The 25507-nt window shown below is 68.0% G+C and overlaps 1 protein-coding gene across 1 annotated transcript; it reads left to right on the top strand.

The window, feature by feature from the left end:
• ZBTB7B (zinc finger and BTB domain containing 7B) lies at positions 1-25214 on the top strand. The gene is made up of 3 exons (XM_039512254.1): positions 1-144; positions 22248-23266; positions 24349-25214. Exons 2-3 carry the CDS (start codon positions 22257-22259, stop codon positions 24782-24784), a joined length of 1446 nt encoding a protein of 481 aa, XP_039368188.1. The 5' UTR covers positions 1-144; positions 22248-22256; the 3' UTR covers positions 24785-25214.
• Positions 25215-25507: the final 293 nt, after the last annotated feature.

Below are 25507 nucleotides of genomic sequence, written 5' to 3'. Positions count from 1 at the left end.
TGGGGTCCGCCGGGGGCGGGGCGGGACGGGACAGGTGAGCGAGGTGGGGAGAGCGCAGGGGCGGGCAGAGCGAGGGGCCCCAGGAGTCCGGCCCCCAGCGGAGCGCACCGACCCGCCTGCTGCACCTGAGCCGAGCGGAGAGCGGTGAGTCCTGCGCCTGGAGCTGCCCGGAGCCCCCGGGGGGGAATAGTTGGGGGGATCCGGCTGCCCCGCGCCCCATTAGCGCCCCCCTTGGTGGCCTGGTTCCTGTCACCGCCCCCGCCCCCTGCCCCAGCTCGGGTCTCTCCCTGGACCCCGCCAGGTGGGTCGTGGTCCCTGGAGCGGAGCCCCCATCACCCTCTGGGGGAGGGCTGCCATGGGACGGGAGCAGGCCTGGTTGGTGGCTCAGGTCTGGGGTTATAAAACCCTCCTTAAGCTGGTAGGTGAGTGGCAGGGCGGGTGTGCCTGGCCTGGCCCGGCCCGGCCCAGGGGATCGGAGACACCGGAGACACCGGCTCCGTAGATCTGGGCTGCCTGAGCCCCGGCTAGCCCGGCTGCTGCCCCTTGGGGCTGTTGGCCGCTCCCTGCGGAGAGCCAGCTCGGCCTCCGGCTGGGTGAAGGGCTGCCCGGGGCTCGGGCCCCACCGGGCGCAGCTCCCCTGGCGCGCTGGGGGGCGGGAATGGAAACCCTGAGTGCACCCGCTGGGAGCGGCAAGTTACGGCGAATGTGGACACGTCGCCAGGCCGCTGGCTCTCCTGGAAGCTGCGGGTGGGCAGGGTGCCAGGCGGGAGGAGAGGAGGGAGGTGGGGTGGGGTGGGGAGGATTACTCGTCGCATCCCCTGCGCTGGCCGCGTCTGGGTGGGGGAGTCTGACTCTTACTGGGCTAAACTGGCGGAGGTGGGGAGAGGGACCGTGGTTCCTGCCGTGGTTCGCTGTGTCCGGACGGGGCTGTTGCTGGGCTAGAAACTGGGTATGGCGAGAGCTAAGCAGACCCCCCCATGCTATCTGGGGGGTGGCCTGCTCAGGCGTTGGGGCTCTTCCCTGCCGAGCTCCCCCCACCCCATGGCTGGGCAGGCCCCAGTGGGAGGACAGTCTGATCTGGGCCTGTCTGGGTTCTGTTTACCTCTGCCTGGCTTGCGACCCGACAGTAACAAACCTGGTGAGCGCTCACCCCCCACCTCCGCGTCCCGCTGGGCACAGGGCCCCTTGCCCTCTGGCGCCCTGGCCGCCCTGATGCCCGGTGGGTGGCCTAAGGGAGCAGCCCCCCCGTTGGCCGGCAGAGCGGGGAGGAACTGGGTGTCACCATAATCTATCCTGCAGCAGTCGCTGACTAACGCTTGTGGCCACTTGAACTAGGCCCTGCACTTAACCGAAGACCCTCCCCCCCCTGGCCATTGCTTAGCACATGTGATCTGCTTTGTTTGTGTAGGGCCTACAGTAAATGGGGTGTGTGTTCTGGCTGTCCCTTGGCGAGGGACCGTTCTGTGGAAGTGTCACCTGTCCCTGAGTGGAAGGGGGTTTCGGCGGGAAGGGATAATCCACCCCTCCCTGCTCTCATTAATGCTTATGTATCCCAGGATGACAGTGTGTGTCTGGCACGGGGGTTCTTGGGGCATCTGGGTCAGACTCTGCTCTGGGGGCCGCCTGCCGGGAATCTGGTGCCCCATCACTCTCACCTTGCTTGGAGGCTGCTGGACTCTGCCCTGACTGTGCCCAGCCCATGGCAGCTGTTCCCACCCGAGCCGGCCGCCCCTGGTCACGGTGTTTACCCAGGGGGTGGGGCGCGTATTTACCCTCCCAACACTGTCTGGGCCACAGCGGGATGATGAGCAGCTGCTGTCTCAGGGCTGAGACTCCCCTTGACCTGCTGGGATCTACCTTCCCAGGACAGCTCCTGCTGGGCCGGAGTCCAGGGGCTGTTCTCATGGCTACTGCCTGGGACTCCTGGGTTCTCTCCTGGCTCTGGGAGGGGAATTGGGTCTAGTGGTTAGAGTGCAGGGGGCGGGGGGACTCTTGGGTTCTACTTCTAGCTTCTGACACTGCGGCTTTGGGTGGCAAGTCTCTGCCTGGCTTTGTGCCTCAGTTTCCCCCTCCTTAATAGGGAATCGACTCCTGCTGAGAGTGGGGCAGGCTGCTTCACTCTGGCACCTCCGGGTTCTGCCTGCTTGCCGTCCAGGGACGTACCTATCGGCTGTCCCCGCGTGCGGCCCCCTGCGGGGCCCCTCACTTGGCTGGCATCCCGTGGGCACAGAGCTGTGGAAAGGGGAGGGGGCCTTGCAGGTCTCTCTGGAGGCATGGATGGCAGTGTGTGAGGAGGGCAGGGGCACACTGGGGAAGCGTCAGCAGGTTGGAAGGGAGGGGCTGTGCTCTGTAGGGCCTTGAAAGGCAGGACAAGGAGCTTGAGCTTGGTGTGGGGGAGAAGGCAGCGCTAGAGGGCCCCGGGGGTGGGGGGAGACTGGGTAGGAGGGCTGCGGGGTAGGTGGGCTGTGTCTGCAGCCAAAGCTTGACTGGGCTACAAGCGTCCGTGGAGGAGGCGCCGCTGGCTGTGCGGGACGGGTGTGGGGTGGGTGGGGCATGAGCAATGGGGGTCAGGCCGGGAGGCAATGCCGCTTGGCCCCCTGGCTGGTGTGTTCCTGGGAGTTCGATGGCACTGGCCTTGCTGTGCTGGCAGCACCCTGGGGAGGCTCCGAGATCCGGAGGGTATTTGGGGAGAGGGGGGAGTCCCAGCTGCATCACACAGGGTACTGAGCAATGGGGCTTGGAGCTGTTCCCTGCCCAGCGATGGGATGTGAGACCCAGGGAGTGCAGCTGGGCCCCAGCTCCTCCCAACACCCCCTGAATCCATGTCCTCTGGCTGGGGCACCTCTGGGTCCCAGGGTCATGGGGTGCATGGAGAGCCCCGTGTGCTGGTGCCCTGGGCACTCTCCCCAGCTCAGGCCTCTGAGGGGTACAGCAGGAGGGGGTCAGTGGGCCAGAGTGGCCCAGCCTGGTCCGGCCTGGCGGCACTGGGGCTCGGAGCAGCAGGGGCTGCTGCCATGCCCAGCTGAGGAACCTCTCCCCCAGCAGGAGCGGGCGGATGATGAAACCACAGAGAAATTGCTGCTGGTAGTGCGCTGGAGCCCTGGGAGCCCACGCCGTGCCTTGGGGCCTGCCGCAGTAACCTTGGCGTGCTGGGGAAGGGGGGGTCCAGCTTTGGGGGGTGGAGTTCCAGGAGTTGCGTGTGGGGGCGGGGGCAGATCTGAGTCTGGATGTGATGGGTGACTCCTTCGTGCTCCCCCGTGGGGGGCAGGGTGAGCCCCATTGGGTCGAGGGGGCAGCATGCCGTGTCCCTGGCTGCAGCGAGATGGGGCACCCTGGAAGTGGGGCGCCCACATGGGACTCTGGAGTCAGGTGCTGGGCTCTGACGTCCTGCAGATGGTGGGTCTCAGCCTGGCCCTGGGGAACTGGGGGATTGCTCCCTGCTGCGGGGGGCCAGGCTGAGACCCAGCCAGCAGCAGGTGCCTGGTGCCCATTCGGGGAGCCCCAGAGAACCGCTCCGTCCACCCCCACCATGCCAGCTCCCCCAAGGCTGGTGACCTTCAGCTCCTGCGGGGAGGCGCTGAGCTGCTCATGGTGTCCCTGCCCTGCCCATGTGCATTCTTGGCACCTTCTGGAGCTGCTGGGCCTTGGAGCCCCATGTCCCCAGGGAGCAGCCGGCGTGACTTGGCCGGGTTCCCCTGGCGGGCGGGAGGGTGGGCGGGCGAGGGGGACCAGGCTGCGGGAGGGAAAATGAAAGCAGGTGATGCGGAAGGAGAAGTAGGTCAGGCGAGCTCTGGCCTCTCCCAGCAGGCAGGCTCAGGGTGTGCATGCGCTGCTGCTGCCAGCTTGTCCCTGCTGCTGCAGCCCGGGCCCCGATGGGCAGTGCCTGGCAAGCGTGGTGAGTACTTCTCTGTGCACTGCCCCCTCGGGGCGGGGTCCTGCTGCCCAGGGCCATCCCCCCTCCTTCTGGGCACTGTCTCCTCCCAGCCTGCAGCCCAGGCACTGATGTCAGGCTGAGCTCATCGGTGGTGGAGGGCCCTGGCTGTCCCAGGGGTCCCGGTGGGGGGTGTTAGCTCTGCTCCCCAGCTGGCTCCATTCCTCTCCCGCTCCATGGTCCCCCGGAGGGTCAGGTGTGGGGGGATCTTATCCAGTCTGACCCTGAGCCCCCTTCCGTGTGTCCTGGCTGATCGCCTTGGGGGAGCAGGGCCGGACCCCAAGGGAGCTCCTGAATCCAGGCACTGCTGGCCTAGTGTGCAGTCACTCTGTGCTCCACCCCTGGGTGTCCTCCCCCCACCCCTAGCCTGGAGCTGGCCAGGCCCCTCCGCTCCATGCACAGCTGCTGGGTGGGAGCAGAGGCTTTGCCCAGGGCAGGAAGTAGCGTGAAGGAAGGTGCCTTGCTGGGCTTCCCCATCTCCAGGATTGGGGGTTACCCGGTGTTGGGGAGACCTGCCCAGTCAGAGCTGGGTGGGAGGGAGCTGGCAAAGGACCCCGGTGCTGGGAGACAGAGCTTTGGGGCCCGAGAGCCCCTGCTGGCAAGGGGGAGCAGAGCTTGGGGACATCTGCTGCTCAGCACCTGTCCAGGCTGTCCTGTGGCCTGATGACCCCCTAGTGCCCGGGGGGGGGGGGCAGCAAGGACATTAGTCCTCTCCTAATTAGTAGTAATTAATCCTGCACATGCTGTGCTGTTGGGTGGGGCCTGAGTGAGAGAGGTAGATAGGAAGGAGGTTTAGCAGGAGAAGTGTGTGGGACTGCAGAGAAAATGAGTCTCCCATCCTGGGTGGCAGGGCTCAGCAGGAGGCACTGGGATGCAGGGAGCGGGTGGGGGCTCAGCAGGGGGCGCTCTCCCCTGGCAGGGCTGGGGGGCACTGGGATGCAGGGAGCTGGTGGAGGCTCAGCAGGGGGCGCTCTCCTCCGGCAGGGCTGGGGGCACTGGGATGCAGGGAGCGGGTGGTGGCTCAGCCGGGGGCGCTCTCCCCGGGCAGGGCTGGGTGGCACTGGGAGGCAGGGAGCGGGTGGGGGCTCAGCAGGGGGCGCTGTGCTGCAGGGAGCGGGTGGAGGCTCAGCAGGGGGCGCTCTCCCCCGGCAGGGCTGCGGGGCACTGGGCGGCAGGGAGCGGGTGGGGGCGCAGCAGGGGGCGCTCTCCCCTGGCAGGGCTGGGAGCACTGGGATGCAGGAGCGGGTGGGGCTCAGCAGGGGCGCTCTCCTGGCAGGGCGGGGGGGCACTGGGATGCAGGGAGCGGGTGGGGGCTCAGCAGGGGGCGCTCTCCCCTGGCAGGGCTGGGGGGCACTGGGATGCAGGGAGCGGGTGGGGGCTCAGCAGGGGGCGCTCTCCCCCGGCCGGGCTGGGAGCACTGGGATGCAGGGAGCAGGTGGGGCTCAGCAGGGGCGCTCTCCCGGCAGGGCTGGGGGGCACTGGGATGCGGGGAGCGGGTGGGGGCTCAGCAGGGGGCGCTCTCCCCTGGCCGGGCTGGGGGGCACTGGGATGCAGGGAGAGGGTGGGGGCTCAGCAGGGGGCAGTCAGTGCTGGCCCCATGCCCAGGGGCAGCACTAGGGTGTCATTGCCCCTTGTGACACGCACTCGCCCCAGTGCAGAACGGCTGCTGCATCCTGCCCCAGGGCTGTGGGGAGCGGTTCCCAAGCCCCATGTTTGGGGGGCCAGCACGGCCTGCCCCAGCGTGGCAGCCGGCGCTGCGTGGGCCGTGGGAAGGTTGAGCCGGGCGGGGTGGGGCTGGGATCTTGGCAGTGGCCTAGTTCTGAGCTCTATTCCAGGCTGTGGGGCTGTGGGGATTAGCACCGCCCACCCCGGCTGGCGGAGATCAGCGCTGGCCTGGCCGCTGGGCTCAGGTGCAGCTCGGTGGCCTCAGCAGCTGCCTTGGGGGCGGAAGCCGGGCTATTTTTGTTTTGGGGTGGGGTGGGGGCACACTGGGGGCCAGCCTGGGCTCCAAGCAGCCGCTGTCCTTATGAGGCGGCTCAGGCTTGGCCTGGTCGCGGTGCTGAGCTCGGCGCCCCTGCTGTCTGTAGCTCTGGCCCTGTTGGAGCGAGGCAGGGAACCCTGCACCCCCATATGGGGACTAGTACGTGGGGCGACGCCGGGGGGCTGGTGGGCCGGCCTCCCCCGTGATCTGCAGCGTGGAGCTGGCTGGGGATTCGTCTTGCACCCGATGCTGTGCTAGTTCCAGGGTGTTGGCACTTGGGGGGAGGAGGGGGTCCTTGCTTGCAGCTCCTAGATGCGGGGGGGGGGTTGTGGTCCCCACTCCTGTCCTCTGGCCATTCAGCAGAGCTACCTCCCTCCCGCTGCAGGCTGGGCTGGGCTGCTCTCTGGCTCTTGGTGCTGGGCCAGTGGGGCCTCCTGGGCTGAGATCTGACCCAGCTCATTGCACTGCTCCTGGGGCCCAGCGTGGGCCAGCTGGCACTCTGCTCCCACCTGGTGCCAGGCTGAGAGCTGGCCCTGCCCTGCCTCTTCCCACAGCGAGGGGCTAGCCGGCCTCCAGCCAGCTCCCATGGCTGGGTGGGGAAGCTGCTGAGGGGAGCGTGGAGGGAAGTAGGAACTGAATGCAGCAGGGGGGTCCTGTCCACCACCCCAAGGCTGCAGAGCTGGGTGGGGCAGAGACCGGGGGCTGAGCCCCGGGGAGGAATTAACCCGCTAGTCCGGGGCCAGGTGCGGAGGCAGTGGCGAAATGCAGCAGCAGCGCAAGGGCAGAGCCGGAGAGGCCGCACCGAGCCGGCCTCTTCTGCGTCTCCTGCTTTGCAGCTCTCGGGCGCTGTAGCAGAGGCTCCCGCGAGGGGGAAGCCCTGTCCGTGCCTTGAGCTGGGCTGGGGGGGTCCCTTGGCACGCTGCCCCAGCGCCTGGCTGGGTGGGTGGGAGGCAGCTGAGCGGGTCTCGCTCAAGGCCTCGGGGGCGGGGGAAGGGCCTGGTGCTGAGGCTCCTGGGTTGTCCCAGGCTGAGCTGGTCCCCCTCCTGTGGGGGGTGGGGTGGAGGTCGGTGCCCTGAGTTCATCTCCCTTTGGTTTGGGGTTTTTTGCTGTTTAATATTTCCTTCCTGTTCCCCCATCGACTGCGTTTCAGCAACTCCTTCCTTCCGCTGCTCCTGCCTCCCACGCGGCCCTGCCCCCCATGCCAGCTGCCCCCCAGAGCCCTCGCTGGGCTGCGAGCCTTGCCCTGTGGAACCCCTCTCCTTGCAGGGGTCTCCCCCTCACACGGTGCTCCCCCAGCAGCCACATGACCCTGCCCACCCGCTTGGCACGCTGCTCCCCAGCCACCCACAAGGGGTCTGCGCCCTGGGGCTGGGGCCCATCCCGTGGGTCAGCACCGGGAACCCTCTGGTGCAACTCATGGAGCCTACGAGTCCCAGCATGCAATGCTGCCTGGAGCATCTGGCAGCTTTCTGGGGCCTGCAGCCCCTTGGGGGTGGGGGTGGGGTCAGGGCTGCTTATCCGGGTGCCCCAGTGGCTCTCAATGGGATTGGGAGTAGAGGGTCCTGCAGGGGAGCTGTGGGGGGGGCACGGCCGGGGGTTCAGGCAGGGGAGCTGTCCTGTGCTGGGGTGGGGGGAGTAGGTTTGAGGAGCCATGCTGCCTTGCTTGTCTGCGTCTGGCAGTGACACTGATGGAGCCAGAGGTGTGGGGGGTGCACAGCCCTAGCTGCCATCCTGAGCCCAATCCCTTGGTGAATAACAGGGATGGACCCTCCCTGGAGCTGGCTGGGCGAGCTCTCCCCAGCGCCTGGGCTGGCCCTTGCCCACTGGCCCCCTTCCTTGGGCTCTTGTAGGACCTTGGAGCTGGGCATGGAGGAACTGTCTGTGTGTGGGGGCGGGGACGAACCTGCCCTCAGGGCCTGCTCCTCGGGGTACTGGGAGCTGTGGGTGCCCAGGCCTGCTAGGCTGGCTGGGTCGGGGACTCTGCTGACATCGGCCTTGGGCATCCGTCCGCCATAGGAGCTGTAACCCGCCTTGAGTGGGGGATTTGGGGCAGATGGGGAGCTGGCACCCTGACGCTGCCAGGCATGCTGGGCGCAGAGCTGTGGCGGGCACTGAGGGCTCATGAGGGGCAGCTGTGGAGCAAGAATCTGTCTGAGCCCCTTGCAGTCAGGGTCTCAGCTGAGGCTGGCACAGGGAGAAGGGGGGGGGGGTCCGGGCTGAGGCTGGCACGGGGCGAAGGGGGGTCCGGGCTGAGGCTGGCACAGGGGCGTCGGGGGGGCCTCTGCTGAGGCTGGCTCAGGGAGAAGGGGCGGGTCTGGGCTGAGGCTGGCACGGGGAGAAGGGGTCCGGGCTGAGGCTGGCACAGGGGTGGGGGTCCAGGCTGAGGCTGGCACGGGGAGAAGGGGCGGGTCTGGGCTGAGGCTGGCACGGGGGGGGAAGGGGGACGGCAGCTGTCCCAGCAGCATTGCCTCCGAGGAGGCCCTAGGCCTGGCTCTGAGCTTGCAGCGGGGGGCGCCTGGTAGTTGGTTTTCTGGAGTCCGTCTGGCTTTGGCCTGGCTGGTGGGTGCCCCCCGCGAAGACCCGTCCCTGACAGTGACAGGGAGCAGTTTGTGGTTTGCTCTGGTGACTGAAAGCAGGAGGTTGCAACACCCCTGGGGGGCGGGGGTGGGACGACCCGGTGACTCACTTGCCACCAGCGAGATCCTTCTGACTCAGGGCTGCGTGCGACTCCTGTGCCCATGCCCCTCCCTGCCCGCCTCGCCCACCTTATCTCCTGCCCTTAGCACCTGGCGCACCTGGGCTGGGGGGGCTGGCTCCGCTGCAGCCGTTCCCCTCCTTTATGGGGGCAAAGGGCAGGCAGGCAGGTGCCTCGTGCCCTTCCTCTCGGAGCTGTGCCCACCAGGGCGCCCGGAGCCAGCCTCTGCTGCCCCAGACTGGCTGCTCCGCTCCTGGCTGGTGGCTGGAGCCTGGCGCTCCCCGCAGTAGGGGCCTGGGCCTGCGGCTGCTCTGACTGAGCCTGCGAGGCCCTGGGCGGGGCCGGGGGCAGGGTGCTGCTCTCTGCCCCAAGGTGGGGTGCTTGGTGCCAGGCAGGCCGGGCGGTACCGGTAATGCTCTGACTCCTGCCTATCGGCTGTGCTCTGTGAGGTGGCTGCAGCCGAAAGCCGGAACCCTGTGGTCTGGTGCGGTGGGGGGTTCAGTCCTGGCACCCCCCAAAATGCCTTAAGGGGGCCTGACTCTCGTGGACTTCAGCAGGGGCACAGAGCACCTCTGGGACCCAGCCCCTTTAAACCCTTCACAGAAGGAGACCCCAGAGTCAAGGCTGCTTCTGTAGATGTTTCGTGGCTGCGTCCCACCGGGCTCAGCTTCAGCACCTGCCTGCTGGGGTGCGCCAGGGGTCATGCGGTGTGGGGTTTGGTGCAGCATGGGGGGCAGTGGGGGGGTCGGTGCGGCATGGGGGGCAGTGCCATGGCCCCAGCTGCCCGTTCTGTTGCCGGGTAGAGCAGCAGGGCGATTGTTCTCTGGATTTGTGCTCGGCATGTTCCTGGCACTGGTGGGTAACGACTCGCCGCCATGGAGGGGGTCTTGGTTGCATCTCCGCCCCCCTCCCTGGGGGACTGAGTGCCATTGAGTGCCCTGGGTTGCTGCTCCCTTCCCTACTTTCTGGCTGCCAGGGGCCCCCAGTGCTGCTGGGCAGGGGACTGGTGTGGTGTGAGCATGGACTCGGCGGGCAGGGTGGGGGCTGTGGGGTTGGGAAACGGGCACTGGTCCATGGCCCCTCTCACCACCCCACCCCTCTGGCGTGGCCTGTCTCTCTGAGAGCCCCCGGTGCTGGAGCTGCCGGCGGGAGGGCCTGGCTGCCCCTCCCTGACCGGGCTGGGGACTGCGGGTTCCCAGCGCCAGTTGCATTGAGTGCCCAACCCTGCTCCTGCGACCTGCCGTGGCCCCTAGGGACACGGTGGCTGCCCCAGGAGCGCTCTCCCCTGCTGCCCGTGTGCCTGGCAGGGCTGCGGCTGCCCAGGGCGAGGGCCCAGCAAGCGCTGTGGGTGGGGTGCAGGCTGTGACAGGTATGTGTGAGAAGCTGCAGCTCTGCCAGGGTTGCCAACCCTACAGGATTGTCCTGGAGTCTCTGGGAACTGAAGATTGTGTCATGTGATGAAACCTCCAGGAATCTGTCCAACCAAAGCTGGCACCATAGGCTCTGCCCAGGGGATTGGAGCACCCAGCGCACTGGCAGGGGCAGTGCCAACAGTGTGTGGGTGCAGATCAGTGGGGGGAGCTGGCCCCCAGCGGCTCAGGAGCGTCACCCCTGGTGCACAGGAGGAAGGAGAGGTGAAGCTGAGCAAAGAGGGGGTCTGGCTCCGACTCTGGCTCAGCTGCTTAGGGCAGGAACAGCCTGTAAGATATGACGTGCTCACAGCACCTGCCCCGTGCCCTGCCTGGGATCTCCTCCACTTGCTGGCTGCGTGGCATGCCCAGCGCTGCCAGGAGCCCATCTCACTCCCCGCCCTACACGGTGGTGCCCTGCCCGGGTGTTGGTGGGAGCTCGCTGAGCACCCAGGGGTGCTGGTCATCCTGAATGCAGCCTCAAGGGGCGCATGCTGGAGCCCCCCATGGCCTAGACGCTTTCCAGCACCTTCCTGCTGTGCACGTGGGAGCTGGGAGCCTGCAGGCAGACATGGGTTGTCTGCTCCCCTCCTCCCCCTGCCCCGGGGCACTGGGGGCAGCCAAGCTGCCAGCCCCTGTCATTCTCCGGCATGTGGGGCCAGGCGTGTCAGGCCAGGTCTCTCTGGGGTGGCTCCTGGGGCTGGCCGGCTGGGCACGTTGCGGCATGCAGCGCAGAGCAGAGCCTGGCTCTGGTGCTGATGCAGCCCTGCTCCCCGGGACGAGCCCAGGGTGGGAGCCGATAGAGCAGAGCCGGCAGCCGCTGAGGCTCCCTGCGGGGCCGGGCAGCACACCTCACCCCGGGACTCCCAGGGGGCTGCACTGGCCAGGGTGTCGGGGCTGCAGCTAAGCCAGCAAGCGGAGCATTATCCCACAGGCAGCAGGGCCCCCGCTCGGATGGCTGGGGCAGGGGGCCTGGGGGGAACCCCACCCCCATGGCTGGGCCAGGGGCAGCCCTGAGCCCCCTTCCCCATGCGATTGGCCTCTGTTCCCCTCCCCACTGGGGCTGTGTGTGTGTGGGGGGGTTCCCCCGGCTGTGCCTCACTCCAGGTGCTCTGACGCGTTGGCCTGGCGTGCTGGGAATTTCCTCTCTTTCGGGGCGGGGGGGCCCCCGGCGCCGTGGCCAGCTACCAAAGGGTTAATGCTGTGTGTGTTCTGGGGAGCGGGGCTGGGAGGTGCGTGACCCGGGGTGTGGGCGTCGACTCCTTTTGAGGTGGGGTGGGAGGTGAAGTGTGAGCGGGGAGCGGGGCCATGTTCACACGGAGCCTGGGTGCCCTGCCGAGAGCCAGCCGCGCGGGCACGCAGCCGAAGGTGAGGGGCCCTGGGCCCGGGGCACACGCTGGCACCCTTGGCGGGGAGTGGGCCTGGCAGCACCCACGGGGCGAGCGGAGCCGGCGTCTGGCTGTGCCCTGGCCGTGCCTGCTCTGCAGGCGCCAGGCGGTGCTGGGATTGTCTGGGGGGCGCTCCCCTGGGAGCTCTGTGCCCCGGTGGCTGTGGGGCAGGGAGGCTCTGGGGGCCTGCGTGTTGTGGGAAGGGGATGCAGACATCTTGGCCCCTTGCTGGTATGGCAGGTGCCCCTTGCCGGGGGAGGCGGTGTGTGGGGGGGGCTGTGCCTTGGCTTCCTCCCGGCGGGTCTGAGCCTCGCAATCCCGAACAGCCTTGGACTGCGCCCACCTGCCCGGAGGGACTGGCTTGGGGTCCCAGCGAGAGGCCATGGCGGGGCTGCGAATGGGAGCCAGGTGTCCCCAGGTCTCAGCTCGGTGGCCTGGTGTCGGGCCGCCGTGTGTGCTCTGTGGGGTGCTAGTGGCAATAGCTCCTGGCTGCCCAGCTGTCCCAGGGCTGCCAGCTCCAAGGGTCCCCAAAGGCCGGAGTGGGACCAAGCCAGTGAGCTGGAACCATCTGCACAAGGTGGGGAGACCCTCAGTGCTTGGGACCCAGCTAAACTAGGGCTGCCCTGTGGGGGGGGGGTAGGCCTGGGGCGGTGGTAGAGGGGGAACACAGGCCCAGGGGATTGGGGGTGCAGGCCCTGGGGGAGCTGTCCTGGAGGAGCTGGGGCAGGCTGGCTCTGGATGTGGTTTGCCCTGTGGTGGGATGTGTGCAGGCCCTGGGGGGAGGTTGGGGGGGGCCTGTCGCGAGGGGGGGAGCAGTTTGCAGGCTAGGGGGGCGGGGGCGGGCGGGGGTGTGTGCCCTATTGGAAGGGGGGCTGGCAGGCCTGGGGGGGGGGGGGGCTGCTGGCCCTGGATAGGGCCTGGGGAGCCCTGGGGTGAGGCCCAGGGGTTGGGGTGCAGGCCCGGGGGGAGCCGAGGTTGGGCTGGCCCTGCTGGGGGGCGGGGGTTGCATGTTCTGGAGGAGCTGGGGGCAGGCTGGCTCTGGATGTGGTTTGGGGGCACTGGGGGAGCTGGAGACAGGTTGGCCCTGTGGTGGGATGTGTGCAGGCCCTGGGGGAGTCGGGGTTGGGCTGGCCCTGTCGCGGGGGGGAGCAGTTTGCAGGCCTGGGGAGATGGGGCCGGGACAGGGGAGTGTTGTGTGCCCTAGGGGTTGGAAGGGGGCGGCCGGCCCGGGGGGAGTCGGGGTTGGGCTGGCCCTATGGGGGGGGATAGGCCTGGGGGAGATGGGGTTGGGACAGCCCTGGGGGGGTGGAGGGGGAACACAGGCCCAGGGGGTTGGGGTGCAGGCCCTGGGGGAGCTGGGCGCAGGGCCACCTAGTCTCTCAGTTGGGCACTGTGGAGCAGAGCTGAGGCCCTGGGTGTTATGGTGGGGTTAGTGCTGGATCTGAGGGGGGTGGATGCCCCCCACTTGTGGAGCTGCCCCACATCTAGGGGCCTCCTGATGCCCCGGCTCTGCCTGGGTGACGGGTGGCTGGAGGCACCGGGAGGGTGAGCGTCAGGCTCGGCCTGGTCTGCTCGCTGGCCCTGGTGCCCTTGGGTGCCCGTCACCCCAGGCACTGCCTGAGCCCTGCATTTGGGGGTGGGCTGAGGTTTAAGATGCATTGGGGGCCTTGTCGCCCGGCCTCCCCTGCAGCCTGCTACACAGCAGGCATGGCCGTGGGGGCGACAGGGCTCCCCCTTCCTTGGTACTGGGCCTGGGATGGGATTGCTCTGGCATCTGGGCCGGCCTGTGGGGGTGGGGGGTTGCCCTGGCTCCTTGGGGCAATGGTTGGGTGTCTGCAGGGAGCACACGTTTTCTCCCCCCGCCCTGCCCCCCCAGCCCAGCCCGTTAGAGGAGCAGGGAAAGGTGTGAGTTCTGCCCAGTAACACCACTGGCAAGAGTGTCCTCTGTGTGTGTGTGGGGGGGGTCCGTGGTCCTGTCGCTGTGCCGTGTGTGTGTGGCCTGTGGTCCCGTCGCTGTGCCCTGTGTGTGTGGGGTCCGTGGTCCTGTCACTGTGCCTTGTGGGGAGGGGGTCCGTGGTCGTGTCGCTGTGTGTGTGTGTGGGGGGGGTGGTCCCTTGCTGTGACCTATGTGTGTGAGTCCATGGTCGCGTCGCTGTGCCGTGTGTGTGTGTCGGGGGGGGGGGGTCCGTGGTCCTGTCGCTGTGCCTTGTGTGTGGGGGGTCCATGGTCCCATCGCTGTGCCGTGTGGGGGGTCCATGGTCCCATCGCTGTGCCGTGTGGGGGGGGTCTGTGGTCCCGTCGCTGTGCCCTGTGTGTGGGGGGGGGGCGCCGTGGTCCCGTCGCTCTGCCGTGTGTGTGTGGGGGGGCGTGGTCCCGTCGCTGTGCCCTGTGTGTGTGGGGGGGCATGGTTCCGTCGCTGTGCCCTGTGTGTGTGTGGGGCATGGTCCCGTCGCTCTGCCCTGTGTGTGTGTGGGGGGCATGGTCCCGTCGCTGTGCCCTGTGGGTGTGTGTGTGGGGATCCGTGGTCCCGTCGCTGTGCCCTGTGTGTGTGGGGCATGGTTCCGTCGCTGTGCCCTGTGTGTGTGTGTGGGAGGGGGGCATGGTCCCGTCGCTGTGCCCTGTGTGTGGGTGGGGGGGGGGGATCCGTGGTCCCGTCGCTGTGCCCTGTGTGTGGGGGGGTCCGTGGTCCCATCGCTGTGCCCTGTGTGTGGGGGTCCATGGTTCCGTCGCTGTGCCCTGTGTGTGTGTGTGTGGGGGGGGGGATCCGTGGTCCCATCGCTGTGCCCTGTGTGTGTGTGTGTGGGGGGGGGCGCCGTGGTTCCGTCGCTGTGCCCTGTGTGTGGGGGGGGCCGTGGTCCCGTCGCTGTGCCCAGTGTGTGTGGGGGCCGTGGTCCCGTCGCTGTGCCCTGTGTGTGTGTGTGTGGGGGGATCCATGGTCCCGTCGCTGTGCCCTGTGTGTGTGTGTGGAGGGCCGTGGTCCCATCGCTGTGCCCTGTGTGTGTGGGGGGGGGGCGTGGTTCCGTCGCTGTGCCCTGTGTGGGGGGGGGCCGTGGTCCCGTTGCCGTGGTCCAGCTGCTGCCTGGCAGGGTGATGCTGTGATGGATGTACTTGAGCTCAGAGGTTGACACACAATTGGCACCTGGTGACAGCTTGACAGACTGCTGCACAGAATGGGGGGGGTGTCACACAACTCCCCCCACACACTCGCCCCCACCCCCCGCCATGGGGCGGGTGGGTTTTGTTTTCCTCCTTGTTTAAAACCATTTCCTTTCTTGTGTGTTCGTTGTTTTTCATAGAGCGGCACCCGCTCAGCCCCCATCCCCCTGCCTGCGTGCACGGCGGGGCCCCACTGCCGCCAGACATGGGGCTGGCAGCACCCAGGTCATGGGGCAGGCTCGGGGGGGGGGATCTCTAATCTCAGTAGCGAGAAGCTGGCTATTGCCCCCTCCTCTTGGCTGGAGCTCACCTGGGGGGGCTCTGTGTTAACTGGTTTTGCCCCTTAGGTGCTCCCTTTCCCCCGGTGGGGCAGCCCCGTGGGGCCGTGCTCGGGTGCTGGCAGCGCTTGGGGGCCAGGTATGGGTAGCAGAGCCCAGCAGCCAGACCCTGCAGGGAGTTGGGGCGATTGCCTGCTCTGTGCCTGGCTGTTGGTGGGTTTGCTGTGGGCCATGAGGAGAGAGCAGTGTCTCAGGGCTAGAGCAGGGGGGCTGGGAGCCAGGACTCCTGGGTTCTCTCCCCGGCTCTGGGAGCGCAGTGGGCTCTGGTGGGTTAGAGCACCGGGGGCTGGGAGCCAGGACTCCTGGGTTCTCTCCCCGGCTCTGGGAGGGGAGTGGGGGCTGGGATCCAGGACTCCTGGGTTCTCTCCCTGGCTCTGGGGATGGGTGGGAGGGAAATATGTCCCAGTGGTTAGAGTTGCTCTCACCTCCCCTGTGACTCACATTTCCCAGTGCAGCTGTGAAGTCCCTCGACAGCGTCCCTCTCCCCGGGGCCCCGGCTCTGGTGTAACTCAGACACTTACAGCTGCTGAGGCTGGGGGGCTGGGCCCCAGGTGGGATGCTCTCCAGTCCCTGCATGTTCCACTAGCAGTGGGGCGTTTGGTTAAATCACCATTGCCGTGGGGCCCAGGGCAGCAGCCCAAACCCAGGCCTGCCCCGGGGAGGAGGGAGTGGGGCTGGAAGGGCAGGCTCTGAAGGAGGCTGGTGCCGGGGTGGACGATGGTGAAGGGCAGCACGTTCCTGGTGGGAGAGGGCTCAGTGCTGTTCTCTGGATTGCCCCAGTGGCTGGGTGCTGGCCAGTACCTCGGGGGCTTGCCCCCCTGTGCCCCCGCGGGGGCAGCTGGCAGCTGGATGGGGTGGCTGCTGTTGCATCTGACACAGGCTCTGCTCTGAGGTGTGAATGGTGGATGGCAGCTGCTGGTTCTGTGAAGTGCCCAGTGATCCCTCGCCTGGTGCTGAGGCAGCTGCCTCTGGGGTGGGGTGGGGTAGCTGTTTAGTAACGCACAGCAATGCTGCCCAGTTCTGTGCTGGATGAAGCGTCTCCAGCTGGAACTGCAGCGGCTTGAGGCAGCCTCGCAGAGAGGGTTTCCCAGGCCCCTGGGTCCCGCCACCTGCCCCTTGCACAAAGGGCCGTGAGAGCAAGGAGGAGCCGAGCGGTTGGCTGTGCCCTTGCCAGGTGGCACCTAGGCCCGTGCGATGCCAGGGCAGGGCTCTGACCTGGGCTGCGGCTCGTTCCCTGGGAACCGGCTGGTTGCCAGGCGAAGCAGGGCAGGTAACGAATACGGTTGCGCAAGGCTCCTCCTGCGTTGCTGACACATGGGGCGGGGCGGAGCTGGCCTCTGCGCGGGGCCCAGCCTGCCGGGCACGCGGTGTCAGGCTGACCCGCTGGGGATCGCATTGTTCCCCAGCAGGGGCTGTGGCGCTGTTACCAGGGGAGACGGCCGGGGCCTACTGGGACCTGGGGAGACGGGCCGCCCCCGCTCGGTGGGACGGCTGGGCCCCTGCGAGGCACTGCTACCCGCAGAGAGGAGCCGTGGGCGTGGGGAGCGGTGCTGCCTTGGCCTTGGCTCACCGCAGTGATTGGGAACAGGCCCCCCTTACCGGCACTGGCTCTGCCTTCCGGTGCCAGAGCTGTGCTGGAAAGAGTGAAATCACCCTGGGCCCAGGCCTGGCCGCGGGAGCTGACGCAGCTTCCAGACGCCCTGCCCTGCGCCGCTGCCACAGGCCCAGCCGCTGTGCTGGGAGCAGGGGGACCCCCCGCCCCTGCTCCGTGGCTCGCCGGGGGGAGAGCGAGGGTGCTGCCTTTCTTGCTTCGGGGCGTCGTCGGCTCCTGCAGGCCCTGCTCTGTGCTGGGTGCTGCAGGGCTGAGTCACGGGTGGGCCCTGGCCCGGGCTGTGGATGATTCACGGCAGGGGAAGGGCCTGGGTCCTGTGGACGGGCCTGAGCACTGGGTATTGCAACACAGAAGTGGCTGGGAAACCCGGGGGGTGGGACGTAGGCCCCCTGCTCCTCCCCATCTCTGGGAGCCTAAGAAGCGTCTCTGGGCTGGGTTGGGTTGCAGGATCCCTGCCCGTGCATGACCCGCCGTACCCCCTTGCAGGCCAGGCTGTGCTCTGCAGCGAGGCGGGGGGCGGGCTGGAGTCCCACCTGCTCACAGCTTGGCCCAGTGGGGCTGGGGAGATGCTGAGGCTCCTGGCCCAGAAGGATGGGGGGGAGGGGGGAGTTGCTTGCTGTTTTCTCTCAGCCTCGTAGCTGCAGGGGGTGGCTCCCTGCACGGAGCCCAGGTTTCCCTCCCCCCCCAGTCCCCTGTGGGAGAGGTTGGGGAACCGTCTCCAGAGGGGCTGGTCGGGGGATTGTGGGGTCAGAGCCCTGGGGCCTGGCCGCTCCATGGGGCGGGGGCTGCGCCATGCGGCCGCTCTCCATTTCCGGGCTGCGCTCTGCGCCCACACACCTGCGCCCCCCCCCCCGCCTGCGTCGCTTATCGCTCTCATCTGCCTCGATGGTAACTCTGGCTCTGCATGCAGTGCTGCTCCTGCGGGGAGGATGCACGGGGGGGGCCCAGTAAGAGGCAGTGGGTGTGACGGAAAGTCCCCCCCCTTCCCGCCCGCTAGCCGCTGGGATGGGCCTGCCCCTTGGCGGTACCATCCGGCCTGTGTGCTGACTGCTGCCCATCTGCCAGGCCAGGGATAACGAGGCAGCTGACCCCCCACTGCCCAGCTCAGCTGGGCCACGGCCCCCCTGTTGCAGTGACCCCAGGGTAGGCCCCACGCTGAGCTGTGGCATGGGGCACACAGCTCCTCACCCCCCTCCCCTCTGTGCCCAAGAGGTTGCAGGTTAGTGGCTGGGGCAGGGTTCCCACCTGTGATGTAGAGCCCCCCAGCCGGCTGAGCTGGGCCAGTGGGTGCCCCCGGAGGTGTTGCCCAGAGGGCTGTAGCGGGACCCCTGCCCCCCGGGGCTGGAGGAAGGGAGCGCTGAGGTGCTGGCTGTGGGGACTGGCAGGCCTGGCTGGGCGCAGCAGCAGGGTGGGAAGCACTGTTGGCGTGGGGGCCTCTCTCTCACACCCGCAGGGAGAACCGCACCCGGCTGGGGGCAGGAGCTGTGAAACTGTGAGAGACGCGGGGGGGCGGGGGTGGATCTGACTCCGGCAGGGGAATCGAGAGCGAAACGCTGGGGTTCTCAGTTAGCTCTCGCTGCACCAAGCCATCAGCCCTGTGGGGAGCGGGTCCGGGTTGGGGGCTCCAGGGCGCCAGCAGTGCAAGGGGCCCAGAATGCAGAGCCCCAGGGGCCAACTCACGTGGGTGCGAGGGGCCCCTATCCCCCTGCATGCGGCCCTGGGCTGCTGTGGAATTTCCCAGCGGGGACCGGGGCCATTTGGGTGTTTTTTTGGGGGGGAATGTGTCACACACACACCCCCGGCCATTAGCTGCCAGGCAGTCTGGTACTGCGCTAGAAACAGGAAGAGCTGCGAGCGTGAAGGGCCCAGCCGGGCGCCCCTCTCCCGTGTGTGTTCGGGTTTAGGTGGCTCCAGCTGGCCCCAGCTCCCTGGTGCTGCAGGACACTGGGAGCAAAACAATATTTGGGGGGGGGAGCGGGGTGGTTCCTGTGCACCTGGGCTGCTAGGATGAGAAATGACAATCCCAGACCTGCCCCCTCCCTGCCCTGCCCAGAGCCACCTCCTGTGCTGGGCATGCCCGCCCCCCAGGTCTGCCAGTGCCCCTCCCTCCTGACCGTCTTTCTGCTTCCCCCTCTGCCCTTGGGGATGCTCTGGTATCCGCAGCTCAGCGCCCCCGTCCCAGAGCCGGCGTGGTCCCCGTCCATGCCCCCCTCTGTGCCAGTGCTGTGTGTCACGGCAGCGCCTTTTGTCCTGGGTGCTGGGGACACAGTCCCTGGCTTGAGAGCCCCCGGCCCTGGGACAGCCTGTGCCTCCGGCTTTGGGTGAGGGGCTCCATGAGGATCTCCTAGCAATGTGAGGGGGTCCCGCAACTCCTCCAGTGCCCCCCACTCACTTGGGGCTGATCTGCTGTGTGCGAAATCTCCTGCCCGCTAATCCCCCCAGCTAATCTCCCCTGCTAATCTGATTGGGGTTTTGTCACGGCTTGTCTGCTCCGAGGGGTGTGATGGGTTAATCCGTGCTAATCTGCTCCCTCTAATCCAGCCCTGCTTGCGCCCTCTGAGAAACGCCAGCCAGAGAGGCTGCTGGGAGAAGGAACGGCCTAGTGCCCAGTGCTGGGAGCCAGGACTCCTGGGTTCTGTCCCCAGCTCTGGGAGGGGAGTGGGGTCTGGTGAGTTAGAGTGAGGGGGCCCTGGCTTGCTGTGTGACCACGGACCTCCCTCCCCACATGCTGAACGGGGCAAGCAGCAGCTAGCAGGAGCCCTTGCTGTGGCCAGAGCAGAGCATCACCAGAGATTGGAGCGGCCAAGTGCCCCATGGCAGGCGGGCTGGGTGCTGCGGGGCAGCAGGGTCTGTGTAGCTGGCACGTCCCTTCTGTGGGCATCTGGGCAGGGGTGTGGACCAAACCCTGGAGATGGGGTTTCAGCCCTGCTCTGCTTCCCGCTGCCATGCCCTGCTGGCCCCCTGACACTGCCTGCTCCGGGTGGGTGGCAGGGGCCGGGGGGCCTCCTTCCCAGGAGCCAGCTGGACTTGGCTTCCGCTTTCTGGGGAGGCTGCTGCCTGCCCTGCCGGTGGATCCTGCTTGGCAGAGAGGGGAGGGGCAGCTGCGCTCAGCTCTGTTCCCACCTCCCTGCACCGGCAGGCAGCCCCAGCTGGCTGGCACCCAAGCACAGGGAGCGGCCGTGGGGGGCTGGGCCTGCTTGCCATGGGGCCGCTGTCCACACCCCCCAGAGCTGGGCAAGAGGGGGCATGTCCCCCGCCTTCCTGCACAGCTGGGGACAGGGAGGGGCCCCTCACGCACCCTCATTCCTGGCTACGCTCTGCCCCCAGCCCAGCTGCCCGCGGCCGTGGGTCCTGCCCCACCCCAGTGCTGGGCACTGATCCTGCTCTGCTGGTCCCTCTCACCAGCTCGGGTTGGGAGCGCCGGGGCAGACTCCCCCGGCAGCAGCAGTCTCTGGTGGTGAGAGGCGGATGGTGGGTGCCAGGACTCCTGGGTTCTATCCCTGGCTCTGGCTGACCTTGGCTAAGTCCCTGCTGCCCCTGCACCGTTCGGCTCCCTGGCGGGTCTGGGGCTCTCGGAGCTTGTGTCAGTGCTGGGCCCTGGAGCTCTTAGGGGTCACAACATGGCTGGGGGAGGGGGGGCTGGGGAGGCTGGCGGTGCCCCTGGACAGAGCCCAGCCCTGTGTCCCAGCCAGGGAGGGGGTGCTGGGCCCAGGGAGCCCCCCCACGGTACGTCTTGGGCCCATGTGGGAGGGCGGTTGGCACTGCTTGTCTCAGGGTCTGTGGCTCCCTTCACACCTGGGCCCCCTGGAGCCCCCCCCCACCATGCAGCCACGGCTCTGCCCCAGGCAGCCTACGGGGTATGTGGGCAGCCCCTTCCCAGCATGCCTGGGGCACCAAGCAGGGGTACGGTGCCCATTTCTGCCTGGCCCCAGGGAGGTGCCGGGGTGGCTGGAGCTGCCTGCACTATCCTGCCCCCTCCCCTGCCTCTGGGAATGACCTAGTCCCGTCTCCGGTGCCGCTCCCTGCCCGGCTGGGGGAGGGGTGCTCCACCCGGGCCTATCCCAGGAGCGAGCCCCCCAGCCGTGCGGCCCCCAGCCGTGTCTTGTGGCTCCCAAGTGGCGTGTGGGGGGAGGCTGGCCCTGGGTGGCTGCATGGGGGGAAGAGGAGGAAATCTCCCCCTGCCCCGACTCAGGCGGGCCAGGGCTGGGCCCAGCCTGTCCTCCCCCGGCCAGGCCGCTGTCAGGTTTGCGGTATAAATCCCACCTGCCCTTCCCCGCTGCACCCATGCTTGGCTGTCTGTGGTGGTGCCCCCCACCGCGGGGGCAGGACCCTGGGGTCACGGGGATCCTCCTCTGCCAAGGGCAGGAGAGGCGGCCCGGTCCCTGGTCTGGTTCCCAGCCTGGCTGGGCTCCGTGGGGCTCCCGGCCTTGGCAGTGCCTCGTTCCCCAGCACGAGGGGCACAGGAGGAGCAGCGGTGACCCCCTTGGTGGCTGACAGCCTGGGGGACCCTCGCTCGACACCAGCGCAGCCTGGGTAGCAGCTGGACACGCTCCCCTGCCCAGCCCCGGTCCCCTCCCTGTCTGGGGCAGAGACCAGGCCGCTTGGCCTCTGCGGGGGCTGCTGGCACGGGGCCCGTGTGTGCCCATGGGGATGGGGGCAGCTGCCCCATTAGGGGCTCGGTGGCGAGGTTGGGGCCCATGCCCACGTGGGGAGCTGGTGCGGGCCAGGGGAGGTCTCAGGGCTGGGCGCTGGGGGGCTGTGAGTGGCGGCTCAGGAAGCCGCCTGCGCCGGTTGCCAATTCAAACGCGGCGTGCTGAGATTTCCCCCTTTGGTGTGGTCACACTGAGGGGGGCGGCAAGCAGGTGCTGCGGCTGTGTCTGGGTTGCGGGGGAAGGCGAAGCCCCGGTTCCTGGCAGGGTGAATCTAAGCCCTGGGCAGAGGTGCGTCCCCTGCCCTGCTCCCTGGGACCATAAGCATCATGCCCCCCTCCCCAGCTCTGGCCTCTGTCTGCACAGACTCATCTCCCCATCCCTGGCTCTGGGAGGCAGCTGAGACCTGCTGGCAGCATCTGGCTTTAGTGAAAATAGGTCCCCAGCTCTGTGGGCCTGCCAGAGAACCCGGGGCGGGGGGGCTGCTGACACCCCTGAAATGGGGGCAAGGAGCCGCTGAATTTCAGCACCTTCCCACCACCAGACGTTGCCCTCTGCTCGGGGGTCCTGCACGTACTGTTCCCCCCACCCCACCCCTTTGGCGTCAGTCTGAGCTCCTCGGGGCAGATTTTATCGGTGCCGTGGGAGCGTGGAGCCGGCGTTATCTCTTCTAGGAATCTGCTGTGCTGGGGGGCTGCACGCCCACTCCCCCTCTGCGCACCGGCATTGGCACCGCTCCGGGGCGTGGGGGGGTTTCCTCAATCGATGGCGGAGCCGGCGCACTTAACGCTTTCACCACAGAAGTTTCCTCTAAGTGGCTGCCCCCTCCCCCTTCCATCGCCACGCGGCCCCGTGGGCTGCTCCCCTCCCACCAGGCCCTGTGTGGCGGAGGGCGCTGGCTGCCCCCCGGAGCAGTGGAGGGGGTTGAAGCTCTGGGGAGGGCTCCAGCCCCCTGCATGGCCTGGCTCAGGGCACAGCCATTCCCAGTGTGGGGGCTGCCCCCCGGCCAAGACTGGCAGGAGCTAAGGCTGGTGCTGCAGGGAGCGCGGGGCCGGAAGGCTCTGACCAGGCTGTGTCTCTGCCCGCAGGTGAGGAGGATGGGGAGCCCCGAGGATGACCTGATCGGCATCCCCTTCCCGGAGCACAGCAGCGAGCTGCTAAGCAGCCTGAACGAGCAGCGCCAGCTCGGGGTGCTGTGCGACGTCACCATCCGGAGCCAGGGGCTGGAGTACCGCACCCACCGGGCCGTGCTGGCCGGCTGCAGCCGCTACTTCAAGAAGCTGTTTGCGGGGCCGGGGCCAGGCCCGGGACAGGAGGTCTGCGAGCTGGACTTCGTGGGGCCCGAGGCACTGGGCGCGCTGCTGGAGTTCGCGTACACGGCCACGCTCACCATCAGCAGCGCCAACATGGGCGAGGTGCTGCAGGCTGCCCAGCTGCTGGAGATCCCCTGCGTCATCGCCGCCTGCGTGGAGATCCTGCAGGGCAGTGGGCGGGAGGCGCCCGGGCCCGATGACGGGGACTGCGAGCGGGCACGCCGCTACCTCGAGGCCTTTGCCACCCTGCCGGACGTGGCCGGGGCCCCCCTGCTCCCTGCCCGCCCGGCCCCCCGCCGCAGCAAGAAGACCCGCAAGTTCCTGCAGGCTCGATCCTCCCGGCTCAATCACCACGCCGAAGAGCCGGGCCCCGGCAGCCCCTTGCCCGAGCCTCGGGAGCCGTCTCCCCTGCTGCCCCCGGTGCCCGAGGGCCTGGCCCAGCCCTACGAGGGCTACGAGGCGGCTGAGGAGGAGGAGGAGCTGCCCCCGCACCCCTACCCCTACCCGTATCCCTACCCCTACCAGCCAGCCCTGTCCCCCGAGGACGCCGGCTCCGACGAGGACCCCATTGACCCTGACCTCATGGCCTACCTGAGCTCCCTGCAGCAGGAGCCCCTGGCCCCCGGCCTGGACAGCCCCGACAAGCTGGTGCGCAAGCGTCGCTCCCAGATGCCCCAGGAATGCCCCGTCTGCCACAAGATCATCCATGGCGCAGGCAAGCTGCCCCGGCACATGCGCACCCACACCGGCGAGAAGCCGTTCGCCTGTGAGGTGTGCGGCGTCCGCTTCACCCGGTGAGTCCCCCTGCATCCCGCTTCATCCGCTGAGTCCCCCCTTGCACTGCTGCTTCACCTGGTGAGGTGCCCCCGTGCGCCCCCTTCACCCGGTGAGTCCCCCTGCATCCCGCTTCACCCGCTGAGTCCCCCCTTGCACTGCTGCTTCACCCGGTGAGGTGCCCCTGTGCCCCCGTGTGCCCCCTTCACCCGGTGAGTCCCCCTGCATCCCGCTTCATCCACTGAGTCGTCTCCCCCACACTCCTGGTGAGTCCCCCTTGTGTGCCCCCACTTCACCTGCTGAGTGCCTCACGCGTGCCCCCTGCACCCCCTACTTCACCCAGTCAGTTCCCTTCCTCCCCCGCTTTGTCTGCTGATTTCCCCACGCACACCCCTGCTTCACGACTAAGGGGGATATGCTAGAGGTCTATAAAATCACGACTGATGTGGAGAAAGTCAATCAGGAAGTGTATTTACTCCTTCTCCTAACACAAGAACCAGGGGGCACCAAATGAAATTAACAGGCAGCGGGTTTAAAACAAACACAAGGCAGTATTTCTTCACACAACACAGTCAACCTGCAAGGGGATGTTGTAACGGCCAAGACTATAACAGGGTTCAAAAAAGAACTTGATAAATTCATGGAGGACAGGTCCATCAGTGGCTATTAGCCAGGCTGGGCAGGGATGGTGTCCCTGGCCCCTGTTTGCCAGAAGCTGGGAAGGGCGACAGGGGCTGGATCACTTGATGATTCCCTGCTCTGTTCACTCCCTCTGGGGCACCTGGCACTGGCCACTGTCGGCAGACAGGACCCTGGGCTAGATGGACCCTTGGTCTGACCCAGTGTGACCGTTCCCCTGTTCCCATGCCAGGGGATGGATGGCAGTGCCCAGCTGGGACAGTGGTTGTGTGCGGTGGGGGGGAGGGGGCAGCTCTCTGTCGGGGGAGTAGGGGCAGTTCTCGGGTGATCCTGGCCCTTGCTTACGCTGAGCTTGGGCATCTCCTGGGCCAGAGTCACTGCCCCCGCTGACGGGGGCTCCACCCCCTCTGCCACTGACCGGCCCCTTCCCCCCGCTCATGGTTCCCTTCCCCACCCCCCGCAGGAACGACAAGCTGAAGATCCACATGAGGAAGCACACGGGCGAGCGGCCCTACTCCTGCCAGCACTGCAGCGCCCGCTTCCTGCACAGCTACGACCTGAAGAACCACATGCACCTGCACACGGGCGCCCGGCCCTACGAGTGCTACCTCTGCCACAAGGCCTTCGCCAAGGACGACCACCTGCAGCGCCACCTCAAGGGCCAGAACTGCCTGGAGGTGCGGACGCGCCGGCGCCGCCGCGAAGAGCCGCCCCCGCCCCCCGCCGGCCCCCAGGGCCTCGACCTGTCCAACGGGCGCCTGGAGAGCCTGCGCCTCTCGCTGGCCCGCTTCTGGGACCCGCCCCGCGCCCCCCCGCCCAATGAGGACGAGGAGGAGGAGGAGGGGGAGGCAGAGGAGGGGCCGCAGCTGGACGGGGCCGTCCCCGTGGAGACGGCGTAGGGCCCTGCCCCAGGCGGGCGGGCGGCTGGAGGCACTATCCCCAGGGCGGCCGCTGCCCTGGTGGGGGGCTGCTGCAGGCACAGCCCCAGCAGCTCCCGCGCCGGGGTTGGGAGCGGGCTGAGCATGCGCTGGGCGGGGCGGAGGCCCTGCGCCCCCTGGGGATAGTGCATCACAGCGCCCCCAGCTGGAGCACACGGACCCTGCCCTGGCGGGAGTGGGCACAAGAAGCAATAAGGACTGTCTGGGGCTTTCGGGCATGTGGGTCTTGTGGGGGGAGGCAGGCGGGGCTGCCTGGGGAGTATGTCCCAGCTCTCCTGGAGCAGGGGCTCTGGGCTGGGCCTCGTCCCCTTCTTGTCTCTCACTGCTCTTCACAGAGCTGGCAGAGGACTGGGAAACAAGACTCCTGGGTTCTGGGAGAGGAGGGGGATTGGTGGGTTAGAATGGGGGGGCTGGGAGCCAGGACTCCTGGTTCTCTCCCCCGTGCTGGGAGGGGAGTGGGGGCTGGTGGGTTAGAATGGGGGGGGGGGTGGGCTGGGAGCTAGGACTCCTGGGTTCTCTCTCTGGCTCTGGGAGGGGAGTGGGGGCTGGTGGGTTAGGGCTGGGAGCTAGGCCTCCTGGGTTCTGTCCCCAGGTCTGGAGGGGAGTGGGGTGGAGTCTGGGGGGTTAGAGATGGGGGAGGGGGAGCTGGGAGCCAGGACTCCTGGGTTCTCGCCCTGGCTCTGG

This window comes from Mauremys reevesii, linkage group 24 (assembly GCF_016161935.1).
Source record: "Mauremys reevesii isolate NIE-2019 linkage group 24, ASM1616193v1, whole genome shotgun sequence".
Taxonomy (NCBI): Eukaryota; Metazoa; Chordata; order Testudines; family Geoemydidae; genus Mauremys; species Mauremys reevesii.
Note: the sequence above shows the minus strand (reverse complement) of the source record. Positions and strands in the feature narration are given on the sequence as shown.

Excerpts from the sequence above, each read along its gene's own strand:
- ZBTB7B (XM_039512254.1), top strand. The coding sequence starts at position 22,257 with ATGGGGAGCCCCGAGGATGACCTGATCGGCATCCCCTTCCCGGAGCAC. Across the intron at positions 23,267-24,348 it reads TGCGGCGTCCGCTTCACCCG|GAACGACAAGCTGAAGATCC; the intron begins GTGAGTCCCCCT and ends CACCCCCCGCAG.